The sequence below is a fragment of the Austrofundulus limnaeus genome, unplaced genomic scaffold (genome assembly GCF_001266775.1).
Source record: "Austrofundulus limnaeus strain Quisiro unplaced genomic scaffold, Austrofundulus_limnaeus-1.0 Scaffold259, whole genome shotgun sequence".
In the NCBI taxonomy this organism is placed as follows: Eukaryota; Metazoa; Chordata; class Actinopteri; order Cyprinodontiformes; family Rivulidae; genus Austrofundulus; species Austrofundulus limnaeus.
The window spans coordinates 472623-492136 of record NW_013952661.1 but is presented as its reverse complement, the minus strand read 5'-3'; the positions used below and the strand labels follow the sequence as shown (position 1 = coordinate 492136).

The 19514-nt window shown below is 41.0% G+C and overlaps 1 protein-coding gene across 4 annotated transcripts in view; it reads left to right on the top strand.

The window, feature by feature from the left end:
* tmem81 (transmembrane protein 81) overlaps positions 1 to 10687 on the top strand; it is a 14348-nt gene extending 3661 nt beyond the window's left edge. For 3 of the 4 annotated variants that reach the window (XM_014020590.1, XM_014020591.1, XM_014020589.1), the window contains 2 exons: positions 4732 to 4910; positions 5354 to 5517. In XM_014020590.1, the coding sequence (XP_013876044.1) occupies positions 4732 to 4910; positions 5354 to 5446 (272 nt within the window). In that variant the 3' untranslated portion in view covers positions 5447 to 5517. Of the gene's footprint in view, positions 1 to 4731; positions 4911 to 5353; positions 5518 to 9591; positions 9670 to 9762 lie in introns of those variants that run through there. The other variant, XR_001311210.1, reaches the window with a different exon arrangement.
* The last annotated feature ends 8827 nt before the right edge of the window (positions 10688 to 19514 follow it).

Below are 19514 nucleotides of genomic sequence, written 5' to 3'. Positions count from 1 at the left end.
ATACTTGTTCCCAAATACAAAACAAAACAATTTAACATGAAATTCCTTTTAAATAAATAAAATCTCAATTCAGTCACTGTGTTACAGAATGTGAACATACTGTGTGCTGTTTCAATCCATCACAATAACACGCAGCACAAAGCACAAAGCACAAAGCACATAACACGTAGCACACAACACAAAGCACAAAGCACATAACACGCAGCACACAACACAAAGCACAAAGCACATAACACGCAGCACAAAGCACAAAGCACATAAAACGTAGCACACAACACAAAGCACAAAGCACATAACACGCAGCACATAACACGCAGCACAAAGCACATAGCACAAAGCACATAACATGTAGCACACAACACATAACACGTAGCACACAGCACATAGCACAAAGCACATAACACGTAGCATGCAGCACAAAGCGTGCAATACGTAGTACGCAGCACATAACACAGCATGCAGCACAAAGCTTGCAGCACATAGCACGTAACACATAGCACGCAGCACAAAACACATAGCACATAGCATGCAGCACGCAGCACATAACACGTAGCATGCAGCACAAAACATGCAGCATGTAGCATATAACACATAGCACGCTGCACATAACACGTAGCACACAGTACATAACATGTAGCGTGCAGCACATAACACGTAGCATGTAGCACAAAGCATGCAGCACATAGCACATGACGCATAGCATGCAGCACATAACATGTAGCACGCAACACATAACACGTAGCATGCAGCACATAACACGTAGCTGGCAGCACATAACACGTAGCACACAGCATATAACACAGCACGCAGCACATAACACATAGCACGCAGAACATAACACGTAGCACACAGCACATAGCACGCAGCACATAACATGTAGCATGCAGCACAAAGCATGTAGCACATAGCTTGCAGCACATAACACATAGCATGCAGCACAAAGCATGCAACATGTAGCATGCTGCACATAACACGTAGCACATAACACATAGTACAGCACATAACACGTAGCACACAGCACATAAAACATAGCACACAGCACAAAACACATAGCACACAGCACATAACACGTAGCACACAGCGCATAACACATAGCATGCAGCACATTACACGTAGCACACAGCACATAACATGTAGCACACAGCACATAACACGTAGCACACAGCGCATAACACATAGCATGCAGCACATTACACGTAGCACACAGCACATAAAACGTAGCACACAGCACAAAACACCTAGCACACAGCACATAACACATAGCATGCAGCACATTACACGTAGCACACAGCACATAACATGTAGCACACAGCACATAAGCAGCACATAACACATAGCCAGCAGCACATAACACGTAGCACGCAGCACACAACACGTAGCATGCAGCACGTAACACTAGTACACAGCACATAACATGTAGCACACAGCACATAACACGTTGCACACAGCACAAATCATGCAGCACCTACTGTAGCATGCAGCACTTAACACGTAAGCTGGCAGCACACAACACGTAGCACGCAGCACACAACACGTAGCACGCAGCACACAACACGTAGCACGCAGCACATAACATGTAGCACGCAGCACAAAACACGTAGCACCCAGCACATAACATGTAGCACCCAGCACATAACATGTAGCACGCAGCACATAACACGTAGCATGTGGGAGCAGGGCTTCAGAGATTTATCCTTTGAACACGACCCTCTCTAGTGTTTAATTCCCCTCTTTATTCTTCGGCTTTTTGAGCTGAGTATAACGTCTCCAAATTTCTGTTCGCATTACGCCACATATTTCTGAAAAAAATAATAAAAAAAAGATTTTCTGCTGCGTTTGTTCCACCTGTCCACACACATGGACAAAAAGTCAGACACTTTTCAAAGTGCAGAAGTTGAAGAGATTTATTTATGTGTACATGTGGTTTAAAAATAATTTGACCAAATGATTTGTTTAGAATTACCTTTGCTCTAAATTTTATTGTATTTTTTGACAAAATGCCCAACATTTCTGGTTGTATTTTTAAATGTGTACAGTGTGGTCTTGCAGTTTAAATATAAATATCAATTATTCCTATAGGGACACTGAGTTTCAGCAGAGCTGCTTTGATTTCTGTAGATGATTGTTGAGTTAACAGAGCTGCTGCAGACAGTTCTTGTCAGCTGCTTCCAGCAGGAAGGACTTCATTCAGAGCTGAAACTAAAAATGTGTTCAGATCCTAGAATAGTTCTGTTGGCAGGGATGAACCACGAAAAGTTACCAACAAATTAGGCAAAAATATTTTTTGTTACGTTACAAAATGAAAAMAGTACAATAGTGGCATTTATTGTTATTTTATGTTAAAAGATAAAAAAATGAAAGAGTATATTCATACTAAAAGGTGATAAAACATTTAGCTTTTATTACTAACCATTACATTTAAAGACCAAACTATGCAGACCTGTGTGAGTTCTACTGATAGTGGAAAAAAACGTCCAGTTTACAGTAGATATTTGATTATGATAAGGAATTTACTAATATTAAAACAAAATATTTTTATAATCTTATTAGATGTCCTGCCTTTACTTCTAGTTCTTATGATTCTCAGACTGACTTGTCTTATTTCTGCAGATCCTTCTGTCAAAAACTCTGTGATTAAAAACTTTATCAACTTGTGTTCTTATCCARACATTTTCAGTTTTTTTTGGTTGGATTTGAGAGAAAGATCAAACTGTGAGGCTGAAAGTTGGATTAATTCAGCAGCTAACAGTGTAACAAACCACTAGCCTGATCTGATCAGGATGTTTAGTTTCTGTGTCAATAGTTCTGTCTTAAAAAACAAAAAACTGGACAGAAAACTTCTGAGAACAGCCTTTTGTGTTGGGATGATGAAAATCAGTTCTGCTCAAAGCTGCAAAGAGCTGCAGAGAAGCTAACCAGCTAAATGTAGCRTCAGAGCTGCAGGCTGCATACAGCTGAGGTAACTCATGGTCTGCCTGTGTTTCTGTGCTGTAGGTCTATGAAGGCTGCAGCACACTGGTTCTACTGATCATACAGGTGCTGGTCATAAAATTAGAATATCATGAAAAGTAGATTTATTTCAGTAATTCCATTTAAAAAGTGAAACTTGTATATTATATTCATACATTACATACAAACTCATATATTTCAAATGTTTATTTCGTTTAATTTTGATGATTACAAATGACAACAAATGAAAATCTCAAATTCAGCATATCAGAAAATTAGAATATTACTGAAGACCAATAAAAACAAAGGATTTATAGAAATGTTGGCCAACTGAAAAGTATGAACATGAAAAGTATGAGCATGTACAGCACTCAGTATTTAGTTGGGGCTCCTTTGGCCTGTATTACTGCAGCAATGCGGCGTGGCATGGAGTCGATCAGTCTGTGGCACTGCTCAGGTGTTATGATAGCCCAGGTTGCTCTAATAGTGGCTTTTAGCTCTTCTGAATTGTTGGGTCTGGTGTATTGCATCTTCTTCTTCACAATACCCCATAGATTTTCTATGGGGTTAAGGTCAGGAGAGTTTGCTGGCCAATTAAGAACAGGGATACCATGGTCCTTCAACCAGGTACTGGTAGCTTTGGCACTGTGTGCAGGTGCCAAGTCCTGTTGGAAAATGAAATCTGCATCTCCAAAAAGTTGGTCAGCAGCAGGAAGCATGAAGTGCTCTAAAACTTCCTGGTATGTGGCTGCGTTGACCCTGGACCTCAGAAAACACAATGGACCAACACCAGCAGATGACATGGCACCCCAAACCATCACTGACTGTGGAAACTTTACACTGGACTTCAAGCAACGTGGATGAAGTGCCTCTCTTCTTTTCCTCCAGACTCTGGGACCTTGATTTCCAAAGGAAATGCAAAATTTACTTTCATCAGAGAACATGACTTTGGACCACTCACCAGCAGTCCAGTCCTGTTTCTCTGTAGCCCAGGCAAGACGCTTCTGACGCTGTCTGTGGTTCAAGAGTGGCTTGACACAAGGAATGCGACAGCAGAAACCCATGTCTTTCATACGTCTGTGTGTGGTGGTTCTTGAAGCACTCACTCCAGCTGCAGTCCACTCTTTGTGAATCTCCCCCACATTTTTGAATGGGTTTTGTTTCACAATCCTCTCCAGGGTGCGGTTATCTCTCTTGCTTGTACATTTTTTTCGACCACATCTTTTCCTTCCCTTCGCCTCTCTATTAATGTGCTTGGACACAGAGCTCTGTGAACAGCCAGCCTCTTTAGCGATGACCTTTTGTGTCTTGCCCTCCTTGTGCAAGGTGTCGATGGTCGTCTTTTGGACAACTGTCAAGTCAGCAGTCTTCCCCATGATTGTGTAGCCTATAGAACTAGACTGAAAGACCATTTAAAGGCCTTTGCAGGTGGTTTGAGTTAATTAGCTGATTAGAGTGTGGTACCAGGTGCCATCCATTTTGAACCTTTTCACAAGATTCTAATTTTCTGATATGCTGAATTTGAGATTTTCATTTGTWGTCATTTGTAATCATCAAAATTAAACGAAATAAACATTTGAAATATATGAGTTTGTATGTAATGTATGAATATAATATACAAGTTTCACTTTTTAAATGGAATTACTGAAATAAATCTACTTTTTCATGATATTCTAATTTTATGACCAGCACCTGTATGTCTGTCTTCACTTGTTACAGCACATTAACTAACTGTAGAAGAAACACAAAGATCCTCTGTAACAAGTTGATCCATTCTTTCAGGAACGTATCGGTGTGATGTGCAGGACGCCAACTACCGCAGAGTAAAGAGGGTTTACTGGGGGCTCCGAGTTTTACCCAAAGGGGTCCTCAATCTGGACCATGAAAACGCTTTGACCCAGACAGAACAGGCTGAGGACCATCAGGATCATCTGACCACTGGAAAAATTCTTCTTTATGCAGTACGGTTTGTTTTTATAATAACCTCATTAACTGTGGAACTGAATCTTACAGAAACACATCTTTAAACTGAATTATCAGGAGTTACGGTCAAACAACTGGAAGTTTTTCAGAGATTGATGGGTTCTTTATTTGGAGGGAAATCATTTCCTTTTCCTGTTTTCACAACTTTATGTCAACAAGTTTGTGAGTGGGCATCTGAAACTACAGCAGCAGCTCCAAAAAATGAGAATATTAGTTCAGAAAGTGAAACTCATTTATTACACAGATTCATGACACACACAGTGAACTAACATTAAAGAAAATATATATTTTTACACAAATGTCAGGCAGTAAGTGTGAAAGGCAAATTCATTGCTGACGTGTGCTGAAAGCAACAAACTAATCTGCAGTAAAAGTTGTTTAATCTGCAGAAATCAGCTGTTTTTGTTGTCTGAACACACAGGTGGTGATTGCTTTGATCATCGCAGGCATCTGGGTTGAACTGATGAGCCTGGACCTATACAGGACCTTATATCTGAGAGAAAGACCCACATAAACCCACGTGCTGCTTCTCCAGCTGTTCTTTTGTTTGATTAAAGATAATAAACCTAAAATTTGTTTCTGTCACTCAACTTTGTACAAATTAAGAGGAAGGATGAGAAGTTTTTTTAGCTCAAGTATATAAGTTCTGATAAAAATAAACGTGTTTATTGTAATGAAGCTGTGCTCCAGAAGGAAGCAGTGTTGTCTCGTGAAACAGCAGACGGGTCGAGCAGAACCACAGAGACACAGCAGCCACTCAGGAAACAAGCCGATGAAGAGGAGAGAGATGACGCTTCTATAAACCAACATGAAGCCTTTAATCAGGGCAGTTCAGGAAGGTTATAAATGTTCTAAAATAAAATGCTTTTCGATGTGTTTAAAAACAGCTCTTCTAAATGAAAGTGCCATTCTTTAAAGAGTAACTTACCCCAAAATTAAATTTTTTAGCTGATAAACTGTCTAGAATGTGTCTAAAATGTTGTATAGTACTGTTTTTGTGCTTATTTTGATATTTTTGTGCATATTTGTTCAAATCTGTAATATTTGGTCTAAAAACGTGTTTTTGCTGCTCATATGGGTAGAGCAATGATACTGCAGGCTAATTTGCATATTGGTTAATGTATTCCTCAGCAGGTGAAGGTTTTCTTCTTTAATCTGTTACCACTCAAAGTAAATGTTAGGAATGACTCAAAGCTACTGCCACACATACAGTACCCTGACCTGAATCAGAGCTATTTCAGTGCTACATCATGTTCATTGTGGCCAACTTGAATTGAGCAAACTCTGACTCTGACAGTTAATCACTTGTACATGACTGTTCACTGATTACTTTCATTACAATTCACAGCTGAAAACAGAAGCTCTGTTTTGACAAGTTAGGGTTTAAAAATATGTTTTAGTGACATAAAAGAACAGATTTGAGTCTCTATGGCACAAACCTGACCTCTGAACCAACAGCTGATTGGATAAATCTTCAGATATTTCCCCACCATAAAAATATTTCAACATAAACAAACCAACTAAGCCTTTATCACTGTCATCTGTTATTGTTGGTTTGTTAAATGCAAACATATGATGCTTTTTAATCCTTCAGTTGGGTCTATATAAAGTGGAACCGCAATGCTTTGGTCTGAATTCCTCCTTATTGTAACTCCACAAGCCCCACCTCTTTTCTGAGGTGTGTCTCAGATCAACTCGTTTTGAGGCTGTCTCTTTAAATCCAACGTTAACACCCCGCCCCCCTCCAGTTTCCAGACTGGTTCATTCTAGTTTGATAGAAGGGTTTATGAGTGGCTCTGGCAGAGTGGTTAGGGGAGTCATCCAGGAACTGGAAGGTTGCTGGTTCGATCCCCCATCCAGCTGTCTCAGTTGTTGTGTCCTTGGGCAAGATACTTCACCCCTAATGCCTCTGATGTGTGTCTCATCAGTGTATGAATKTGAGTGGCACTGATTAGTCTCCATAGATGATTGTATATGTTAGCTTTGTASAGAMCTARTAGAGTGCTGTGTGAATGGGTGAATGAGGGCACAGTGTAAAGCGCTTTGAGTGTCCTGGATGGATAGAAAAGCGCTATACAARTACAGTCCATTTACCATGACTATATAGCTGTAGGATGGGRATATTTGTGAAGCCATATTTTTGTACGTGCTTGAGAGAAAGATGTTCTAATCCAGGGTATAGGATTGTGGAATCGTCTGGAAGATGATCTTAAAAATGCCAGATCTATGTATATATTTAAGAGACAGATAAAAGCTAGTTTTCCGAAGGGATATGGAAAAGTAAAATGTGAAGCCATATGAATTGTTGTTTGAGTTGATGTTTTTATTTTTATTTAGTATTGTTTTGTAATTTATGTTTTGTTTGAATATATTCTGGGGATAACAGGGGCAGACATAAGATTGATTCTTCTGCTACTTTTCATTTTATTTAGATTTTTGTATTTTCTTTGCTTTCTATTGTATATAGGTTTTTTTTTAAATTAAATTAATAAAACATTTTGAATCCTTGAATAGCTGCGCAGAAACATTTTATTTACAAATAAATTAAAAGATGTCAACAAGGGAAGATTTGTCCATCCAGCCTTAAATGTGTTATGGCAATATTTATTTAACAAAGACAGAAATACDTGGTCCAAGAATGAAGGTACTCCRTGAGATGATCAGCTGAGTTTTATTGCAACAACAGAAACACAGAACAACCTGGCCTGTCTCTGTGCCTCTGCTTCTCTCTGTCACTCCACTCTGTCCACTGTGTCCTCTCGAGAGGCCTCATATATATATTAACAAACACCATTATGTCATCTTGGCAAGATTTGATACAAGGTCAATGGAAAACACAAAGATAAACACAAGTGATATCTAAGAATGACTGTTGTTAGCAAATCTTGTTCTGACTTTAATCATTCTGTCTGCACATGAACAGCATGTCATGAAAATCTAGGTCATTAAAGGATGTCATGAATTACTTGCTTAAACATAAAAGTATTAGTTCCATTACACATGTTCTCTGTGATCTAACTCAAACAGAACCCCAGGAGAGACTAAATTCTACTTTTCTGCATAGACATCAATTCACAACTAAATGTATCTAAATTGGATTTATCTGTAAAATATACTTTTTTTTAAGACTTTTGTGTTTTGTTATTCTGTTTAGTTTGATTTATTTGTGTTTTCATCTTTTCAGTTTCTCTGTTCATTTGCTGGCCCTCAGTTAGTTGTCTGTCCTTCAGTGGTTTCCCGTCAGCTCAGGTGCCTCCGTTTGTCTTTGTCCTGTTATTCAGTTCATGTCTCACTCTCCCAGCAGGGCTTTATTGCATTCAGTGCCACAAGTCTGTTCTTTCTTTGTGTACCTCCTGAATGTTCCTGACAACTCTGTCTTCATAAGTTCTGGCRTCCTCGACAGTTTTGTTTTTGTTTAAATAAACAAGTTGTTTTTTCATTAACTCCTCAAGTCTATCTGCGTTCTGGGTCCAATTCTCCTCCAACTGTAACCATCAACTGATCAGGAATCTGTTGTCTTTACAGCAAGGAGAGCTTTGTTTGAGAGAAAAAGAAACCAAGAAAAACTAAAAACATAGGCTATCTTCTACTGATGTACACAAAATGTTCATTGTGGCAAAACACGTTTTAATTTGAGTTGTGCAAAATCGTTTTAGACAGAAAACATATTGAAGTAAAGCTCTCTCTTTAATAATTCACTTCTCTTTAAGTCACAATAAAAGCATTACATGTATATTTTAACCCCCAAATATCCTGAATCGTTTTACAAAAGTAAATGATTTAATAAATAAAAAGGTAGAAGGCATAACCCCCTTTACCCCAATGGTAGACCTAAAGTTCTCCCCTGGTCCTACTATAATCTCTTCTTAGATCAACTTATGGTACTTCTTTCACCTAACCATACTACTTATGGTTATATTTATTTTATTTTACACTATTTATGTATGGCAGCATGGTGCTTCAATTAGTAATGTTGATGTCTCTCAGCAAGAAAGTCACAAAATCAAATCCCGGCCCAGGAATCTTTCTGGGTAGAGTTTGCATGTTCTTTCCATGCATGTGTGGGTTTTCTCCAGGTACTCCGGCTTCCTCCCACAGACCAAAAATATGACTGTTAGGTTAATTGATAACTAAATTGTCGCTAGGTGTGACTGAGAGAGWGATTGGTTGTTTGTCTGTAGGAATCTGTGTCTGATCTGTTGTCTCCCCCTTGTGTCCTCTTTGCCTTCTTACCCTCATCTCTCCTCAGTCTGCATGTCATTTCTCTGTTAACCACTCAGCTGTCTGTCATCTGTGATCAAGCCTCCTCAGCTGTTGTCCCTCTTCACTCCTCCTCTGTTTGCATAAATACTGATCTTAGCTCCTCATTACTTCACTGGTCCATTGTATGGCTTTGCCTGCTGTTTGGGTTTTTCCCTGTGCACATGCATTCCTTATGCTTTTCTGCCTCGACAGCCTTTTGTTTTGTTTAAATAAATATTTTCTTATTTAATCAAGCGTGTGTGTATACCTACATATGTGGGGACCGTGTGTGTGTATGTGTGTGTGTGTGTGTGTGTGTGTGTTTGTATACCTACATATGTGGGGACCTTGTTTGAATGTCTGACCATAATGCTTGAAAAAAGTGGGATGATTAGTGATAATTTTTCTGTTTCACAGCCTTCAAGTTTGTGAAAAGAAAGCTCAAGGTCCAGAGAGTTTGAAGGAGAGCATCCTCAATTAACAGATTAATTTCAGGTATGCTGTTATCTCTTTATTTACATGATTATTCTTTTTGTTGTTATTAAAAGCGGGATTTATAACTAATAGTTTTTTTTCCTATCATTTCAGAAGCCCTGTTGTTATTGGACYAGATACCCACCAGGTGTCAGCCACGTTCAAAGCGCAGAAGGAGTTCTACTGTCTGCTGACTGCCATAAAGTGAGATCCGTGAAGCTTCTTCAAGCAAGTCAGACCCTGATACAGACTCTATCCCGTGATCTTAAGGTGAATGACGAGTGAACTCTGTAAATATGGATGACCAACAAGGTAGAAATGGTTTAAATTAAATAAGAAATGCTGTAGAGGAATTGAGAGAGGTCCCCACTGCTGTTCATTTATCAGAATACATTAGATCAATACAAGATGTAATTCTTCGTATAAATCAGTCTCCACCTCATCGAGATAAAAGGGAAAATGTATTAAATGAAAATGTGCGAGGTGACTTCCTTCTCTCCTTAGAAGAGGCACTCAGAAACTTAAACAGACCATCTCCAACCAACACCCCACAAAATGAAATGCTTTGCAAAATTCTGCTCCTCCCCCTTCCTCACCTGTTGCAGAAAGTTTTGTAGAGGATGCTCCTTTTCCCTCACCTGATCCTGCAGAGCAGCATGGTGGTAATATGGAGGTTGTAGCCGACCATGATCATAATCAGGGAGAACCACCTCCAGCAGTCTAATGCGAGCGTTTCAATAACCTAGAAATAAGGCGAACTTTCAGAATCCCGCCTCCATGCCCGGGTGCTGTACCTGACCTCACTGCCTTCTATACAGACGTCATGTGTATCCTCATTGAACTAGCTGAGACGGCTGAGTCGTTAGCTGGGCGTAATGATGTAGTTGTGGAGTTAGTGGGAGGTACTGATTCTTGTCATGCAACTTTTCCTTTTACTAAYGAGGGTGATGTAATTCTGCCTGCATTTGAAGATTTTTTTAGATGAGTTGGAGAGATACCTTCTGGCAACAATATAGAATTGATTCTTCAGATAGTGAGAAATCCCAGAGGAGGCTCAAAACGCAAGGCTGTAAAAACATTAGAATGTGAACTGATTAACAAGAAAAAGCAGCACTTGTATATTGTTGAAAACACCGGGGATCAGCTGTGTTTTGCCGTCAGCCTCGCTCATGTCTTTAATCCAAATTTTACAGATAATCAAGCTTTACAACAGGGGAGGGAGTGGCAGCTTGCGGCGGGTCTTAATGATCAGACACCTGTTCCATTCAGTGACATCTGTAAATTTGAAGCCATTTTGAACAGAAAGATTGTGGTGTTTCTCAGAAATTCAGACAATGCTTTGTGTAAATTTGAGACCGACTTCCAGGATCGCTCGAATCTCATGTTTTTATTGTTATTCCAAAATCATTATTATGGAATAAAGAACCWTAAGGGTTTTATCGGTTCCAGCTACATCTGTTCATACTGCTACAGTGGCCACGATAATCCTAACACACACCAATGCCAAGGTTACTGCGGTGTCTGCTGTAGCGTCTCTTGTACTCGTCAGGAGTACAAGCCTGTACAATGTAAGGATTGTAATAGGATCTATCGTAACACTTCAAGCGTTGATAGGCACAAAGAACCCTGCAACAGACCTCAAGCTGAAAAGATTGTGAGATGATAAAAATGTGTCTGATCTGTAAAAGGCTRTATCACATTCCTCTAACCAAGCAGAAAACTTTGCACGTCTGTGACATAAAATGTGCTATCTGCGACGAAAAAGTACCTCCAGGGTTAGATGTACTGTAACTCTCGATGAGCATCAGTGTTACATTCAGCCTGGCACTGCTGACGATAAACTTCACGAGAAATGGATTTTTTACAATTTTGAGTCCTTTTTTGATCAGAGTGGAACGCACGTTCCTTTTGTGGTTTGTACAAAAACATTAAAAMGTGTTGAATGGTTTGCTTACAGTCTGGATTGTGTTAAACAGTTTCTTCTTCATTTCAGGAGACCTGTGTACAAGGGTTACACCTTCATAGCTCATAATGCTCTCGGGTACAATAGTTACCTTATCCTTAATACCATGCTGCAGTTAGGTATAAAACCTCATCTTATCAAGCAGGGGAGCAAAATTCTCTGTTTTACAGATCCTGACTACAGTTTAAAATTCATCGACAGTCTGTCCTTTCTGGGTATGAAGCTAAGTGCCATGCCAAAAGCGTTAGGTTTCACTGATCACGCTAAAGGTCAGTTCCCTAAACTATTCTCTTCAGAACAGCACCTGCAGTATGTCGGATCTTTTCCCCCACCAGACAGTTACGGCGTAGCACTCATGAGTCCTCCAGAGCAGCAAGAATTTAYCGACTGGTACAGAGAAGCATACAAAGAGGTCTTTGACTTAAAGAAAGAAGCTCGTCATTRTTGCAAAAATGATGTTGACATTCTGTTTTGTGGTTGTGTTAAATTCAGAGACCAGTTCTTTAAGGAGACAAGTGTTGATCCATTTAAATGCATCACAATAGCTTCAGCCTGCATGAAGGTTTTTGTAACCAAGTTCCTTCCTCCCAAAGCTCTAGCTATCTCCTCACCTGTAGATTACAGATGCAGCTTTAAGAGTTTCTCCATCATGTCCATCCAGTGGCTTGAGTGGGTCAGATGGAGTAGAAATATACATATTGAGCATGCGTTAAACACCGGCAAGCGGAAAATCAGACCCTATGTGGATGGGTACACAGAAATTGATGGTGTCAAGGTCGTTTTTGAGTTCTACGGATGTTTGTACCACGGGTGACAAGTATCGCTTGAGACGAGTTGAGTTTGGGCAGATTTATGCAGCTACCATTGAAAGAGGCAGGATCTTGCAGTCTGTGTACTGTGTTTGTTTGGAGGTTTTGTGGGAGCATGAGTGGACAGAGATGAAAAAATCACACACAGGTGTCATCAGCTTTCTTGAGAACTTTGATGCACCCGAACCTCTCTCCCCTCGACGAGCTCTGTTTGGCGGCARAACCTGTGCTCTCAGTCTGAGGCACACAGCAGGGCCGGGTGAAACTRTTCACTACGTAGACTTCACTTCTCTGTATCCCTATGTGAACTGCAGCTACCCCWCCCCTCTCGGTCACCCCACCATCATTTACAAAGATTTTGACAATCCCCACAACTACTTTGTCTTCATCAGAGCAGTTGTCTACCCTCCACGAGGGCTCTTTTTTCCAGTTTTGCCRTACAAGACATCTCATGGTAAACTTTGCTCCARTCTGTCTGGGGGCTTGTTAGGGACAGACTGGAGCATCTGACTGAAGTCAGGCGCCTTGGTGCCGGCGAGGCCAATTCACGTCCTTTGCCTCTTCCTGAAGCCGGCAAAGATGAACTGAGAGGTGGTCAAGGTCTGCGCCCAGCAGCCTGGAGGCTTCTGTGAGACAAATGCTGTGGCGYGGGAGTCTGAATTACTAGATGAGGGGTTGGGCTCGCCTTGGCATTGCTAGGTTAYCYGGTTTGTGATGTAACAATCTGCAGGTTTTTGAAACAGCTTGTTTGCTGACACTAAAAAACCCAATTATATTTTTTCAAAAAGCAGCTGGGAGTATGTTTTGGTGCTTGGACGGTTTCTGGAAGCAGYACAGATCCAAACTGATTCATAAAATCAAGTAAAAAAGTGAACTTTGCATAATAGGTCCCCTTTAAAGCTCTATTTCAATTTGCTGCAAAAGATGATGCTAAATCATTCATGCATCAAGACATTTTTCAAAGATCGAAGCTTGTTAAAACAATGGATCAAATGACATGTACATCTTCAGATGGTTCCAGACCCAAACAGGGACTGGGAGAGGCCATCATGGCAGCCTCATCAAGCTCAAGTTATTTTGGGAGAAACCATAGTAACTGAAGGACTCCAGGGAAATAACAGAAATGCAATTATGATGATCCGCTGGTTGTAATTTGTTTATATTCTCATGGAATTTGCTCTATTCAGTCCTGAATAACATCGTTTCCCTCTGTGTGCTGAGTGAAACATCACTTTTTTCAGATAGAAATGCTTCCCCAGCAGTCAGAGCTCAGGCAGTTTAATCACTGGAGCATCACAAAACACATGATACTCACAGACCATGCAATCACTGTTCCACAGAACACGTTGCTTATATCACACCATGCTTTCGCCTTCCAAACACTACATCTGATATTTCCACACAGGGTCTTTAAAGACCACTCTGAAGAATGAGCTCATGTTTTAGGCATTTGTTAAACTTACGCTTAGTGCTGAGATAGTGATAATAACAGTCTGCTCCATCTCTGAGTCATCACGTCAGGCTCACAGTATGTGTTTGAGATGACTTTTAGCTACTGCCACATCTTTTGCTCAACATCGGTAAAACTCCTTATAGACTTATGTTTGTATGTATGTTTGTTTGTGTTGAGTTGGCTTCATGAGTAAATCACTTGTGGATATAACTTGACTCATTATGTTTTGCAAAATTTGGTATATTTCATCCCAACGTTGATGAGATAAAGCAGAAAAACATTCTTCACCTTTTTCTTTTGGCAGCAGCCAGTAATAAACAAGAAAATAGTGAAAATTAGTTTGACACCCCTGCATTAGGGGCTATCACTAAGGGCCACATGAGCACTATGGTGGCCCTCAAAGAGCCAATTGTAATTAAACTCAATATTTCATGTTTAAGTTTGACTACACACGAAAAGTCACGTTCCTCGTCTCACTGCTACGACTAAGCATCGTTAACAAACACTAACTAAGCTCTACATGATATTTCCTGCATAGAAACACCATTTTATTTTCATTTTTCTTATAAACACTGAAAAGTACTTTGTGTACGACTGACTAAATGTGAGMGTTTTACTCACTGTTGAGTTATGGTGAGTCTTGAGTTCTGAACTCTCCCCCTTTCTGACTGGGAATTCCCACTGGAGAAGCATTCCAGTTTAAATTTATGACTCATAAGTGGGAGAACTCCTGCTTCCCAGTACAACTGGGCCGCAGCTAAAGTAGCAGAAATGCAGCGAAATGGAGATTTTACACAGTGAATTTCACCGGCTGCCAGCTACCTTTGAATCCACAGGCCTGGGTCTTTGAATTGGATTTCAATCTACTCTAACTTTATTTTTGTCCACTTTATTGAAAGGTTGGTGATCATGTAATAGCCTAGATGTGTGTTTGTCTGTTAGCAAAATATATGGATCACTTAGCAGACATTATCTAAACTCTCAGAAAGTAATCCCAGCTTCAGGAAAGAAAATTTTAACGATGGATGCCTGATCAGAGGAAAACCCTCTCTCTCTCGCTGTTTCACACGCACGCACGCACGCACGCACACACACACAGTGACACAGATGACAAGGCGATTGACCTTTTCTTAAAGACCCATTGAGTTGCACCTGCACAGTAATTGGAGGCTAGCTCAGAGGGGAGTCTCAGTGGGCCGTTTGTGTGGATCCCACCATGATGGCTGAACACTTTAAATTAATTTCACTTGAGCCCTGACATTTTTATATTGGAGCTACCAGTAGGGCTGGAAGATGCATTTCTGCAGGGACTGTACTGAGCAAATCTAATGAAAGGTTAAACATCACCTTTGTTTAATGTGACAACAAACATGCAATGTGTTCTGTAAAATCAAGCTGATGATTTTTTAATGCCTTGATAAACCATAACAGTTATTAAAACTATCAATCCAAAACACATACAAGATTTCAGTTGATGTTATTAGTCCGCTCTACAAAACAATAAACATCCTTCCAATACATGTTGTCCGCTGCCTTTTATGCTGGAGGGTTGGGAAATGAGAGTTGTAGTTGTTTTAGTCAAAGCCTGAAAGGCGTGCGCAGACACAGACCTGTCACAAGCACGCACTTAACATAGTGGGATTTAACGCTTGTATTACGCGCTCTGTCCAAAGCTCCTTTTGAGCCTCTGGACCAGGTTTCGCTGAAGTTTCTATCACAGAAAACAGCCCTACTGTTAGCGTTAACATCAGCAAAAAGAGTAAGCGAGCTGTCAGCCTTGTCGGTGGCTCCATCTTGTGTCTCAGTATTCGTGGGGATGGCAATTTGGCAATACTGTGTCCTAACCCRGCTTTTTTGGGCGGCTGTGGCRGAGTGGTTAGGGGAKTCGTCCTGGAACCRGAAGGTYGCTGGTTCAATCYCCCRTCCAGCCGTCTCAGTCGTTGTGTCCTTGGGCAAGACACTTCACCCACCTTGCCTACTGATGGTGGTCAGAGGGTCCGGTGGTGCTGGTGCATGGCAGCCTTGTTTCTGTCATTGTGCCCCAGGGCAGCTGTGGCTACAGTGTAGTTTGCCAGTTTGCTATGTGGCGCGCACATCAGAGATAAGACGCTCTCAGAGCTTATTTGTTCATTKCAGAGAGCAGTCTGTGGGACAGCCTCTATCTTCCCAGAGGCTGTCACATTGGCTTTGTGAAGCTGTTTCACAGGTTCACATCTCGTCTGGGCTACAGCTTCCAGATGTTTTATCAGCTCACTCCACACGGGGGATCTCTTCTTCCTCTGCCTTATACAGAGGAATGTCAGTCCAGGACATCTGCACAGCAGCCTCCTGGTCATCAGCCTGTCCTTTCATCCATTTTTACCTGTGTGATGTTTCATGTTCTTCTCTGACTCACTCCGTTCTTGGGACTTTGCCAGAGTAATAAATTATATTGTACATATTGTGTTTTTCATCACATTATGAATTATGTGATAGAAACAACTTTTTCCTTTTCACGCAGGAATGTGCTCACTGTGCCTAGTGTAGGCAAAATATCCTGATTCATTCACATAGATCAGATGTTCTGAACTGCTCCTGCATTTTCATGCAGAAATGTCACAGGAGCGTTGTTTGGGTTTTTGGGAGGAGATTCAGGAGTCTGTTAGAGCCGGTGAGGCGCAGACTACATCGGGCTTCACCTCTATACCCATCAGCGATAGCCTCAGAGGGTGGAGCTTACACAAAATAGAACGTTGGTTACGTATTGTGACCCCAGATTCTATGAGTGTAGTGCAGCCCTCTAAGTTTGGAGTCTCACCCGCTTCCATAGCTGAAGAGAAAGCTATCGGGAGAAGAGGTTCGGTCCAGCCGGCTTTTATGCAGACTGAGGTGGGGCCCACAGCAGGTAGGCATAGACTATTGGTTCTTCAGAATGCGTGCCAGGGATGTCCATCAGCGATAGCCTTAGAGGGCTGCGCTTACACTCTTAGAATCTGGGGTTACAATATGTAACCAGCGTTCTCGACAGGCTATGCTGTGTGGGTGGAGCTTAGGATGAAGGGCTGTAGCTCAACAGAGAGCAAGGGGGAGGGACCTAAAAGCTGTGCCTTTTTAAATTTTATGCTAAGTCTACAGCAGGGGTGCCCAACCTTTTTTGAACCAAGAGCTACTTTTGAAGTCGGCAGTTTGCCAAGATCTACTCGTCCAGTGTCAGTATAAAAAAACTTATTTTTTCGTCCCCCTACTCCTCACTTATTTAAAGTAAATAAAACAGACAGTAATGTGTTGCTAGTTTTATTTAATTTAAAGTATTGTCAAACAAAACTACTTAACCATATATTTAACTACAAAAAAAAAAAAAGGCAAAAGATAAAATCCTTACTTAACTCCTGACAGAGAAACAGAAAAGTGATGCTCGGACAAAAAGGATAATTTTTTTACCTCCTTCAATTAGTATTCCCTGTAACGTGCGAGCTATGAGGGCTGGAAACCTGTCCAGTGTGAGAACCACAGAGTCAAATAACTTTGGAGCACGGGAACTCGTCTTCATCTATTCAAAGAACTCTCCTCTCTTTCTCTCCATACAGGGGAGGAAAAACAAAACAAAAAACTAAAGTCAAAGCACACAATATAAAACTCTCTCATTTATACTATTACAAAAAGTGACTTACGATGGTGCAGATTCACATACCTCCAACAACTATTTCAAACCTCAATCTGCAGCATGCAGGATGATGTCATCTGTAGGTGTTGAAGAGCTCAGTCCCTCACTGGTCCAGGCTGCCAGCTCCAGACCATTCAAAGAGTTCCACCTGGTTCACCACCTGTAAACAAGACACACACACAGCCACGCTAGGTACGGAAAACAAGGGCACACCCAAACTGCAAAATAAATAAATAAGTAACACAAAGGTGCCAGTCAGTGTATAAGACACTAGTCTGGTCTAAAATGTAATAAAAAACAACAAACAGACACATTGTGACAAGTCTAGAGGAGACAACTTTTTATGCAAGCTATACAAAAATAATGTATAAATAAATAATGTAAAAAAAAGTATGTCTACCTTAGTGGGACTTCTGACACTGAGAGGAGGCCAGCGTCTCATAGGCAGGGAGTATGAGGTGGTTGAGGTGTAAGCAGGTCTCCAGATGATCATCAGTCTTTGTGGATCTGTTCTTGGACTTGATGATTTTCATGTGAGAGAAAGCAGACTCCAGAACTCTCCATCCATGTGACTTGTTGCTCTGGATTTGATCCCAATGTCATTTTGCAGAGTCAAAACCTCATTTTCAACCCAGAGCAGTCTAGACCACCCGCGTAATTTACACAGGGGTAGGGGGGTTATAACCCCCCCAATAATTTGATCCAGTCAATGTAACCCCCACCCCCAATAAAATTGCATCATTTCAGTATACATATCTTACGTCAATAATTGATTTTCTTTATTCATTTACATTTTTTAGTAAAATTTCTGCATGTTTTAATGCAACGCCCCGACCCCCTCCCCTGCAAAAAACTTGGTATCACCCACCCGCTGTCTGTACAAGTGGCCCGGCCTGCTGCTGTACATGCACCGATTGTTGAGGAAGCAGTTGCTGGTGTGAGTGTGGATGTAGTTTGAAGGAAATGAGGAGTCCCCAAAAGCGGACAACCAACAACTTTTCATTGTTGGTCAACTACACCCCMTTGTAAAAAAGAGAAAACATCAAAATGAGGTAAACTGATGATTTGTTTACTCTACCCTGCTATGTAGCAGACACAGTGGTGTAGGTGTTTTGGCTAGCTCCGTTACTACTACTCTTCACCTAAACTGACTGAGCCAAAAGAAAAATAAGATAAACATAGATATTTGTGCACAAGCAGCACTGCAGCCGTGCAAAAGATGCACAAGCAAAGGCTGATTTGCAATTTGTCATGGGCTCATAAAAGTAGATGCGGAGTCAACAGGAAKCTGATGCTTGTGTGCGCATTGATGGTGGAAGCTGWGCGGCAAAACTCTGCCTGAAGTTAGCGYTAAAACTGAGCAAGGCACGAAGAGCAGATGGACAGGGACCTTTACCTGAGTTACAGTTGAAACCCCTGACTGTGATGGACAACAGGAATCCTCTCTAGATGGATTTGCATCATAATTAAAAATTAGAGGTGTCCCGATACCGATACAAGTATCGGTATCAAGTCCGCTACCAGCATCAAGTACTCGCACTCGTATTCGTAAAAGCCGGCCGATACTCTTAACYGATACCGCTTTTGTCCCCTTTTTTGTTCCTCCTGTGCTGCTCTGCAGCATAAAGGGTAAAAAACAATCCATACCAGGCGGGGGCGCTAACGCACTGACAAGTTATTTCCGACCGCACCCCCGAACAACAGAAGAAGAATGATGAGAAGAAGAAGAAGTAACATATCGCCAGTTTGGAGATATTTTAAGATCGGCTACCAAACGAGGACACCTAACAAGCAGACGGTCTGCTGTGCTCTGCTAAACTGTCAAGAGGAGGAGCGAAAGTTGGATGTTTTAACAGCAGCAATTTAATTAAACGTTTGAGGACAAGACATGACAAAGAATTCAAAGAGTTTGCTGCTGCTAGCAGTAGCCTTCATAAACAGTACTGTATGCTGCAGTTGTTGCAGTAACTTCAATGCTGTTTCTTTCTTTCTTGTAGA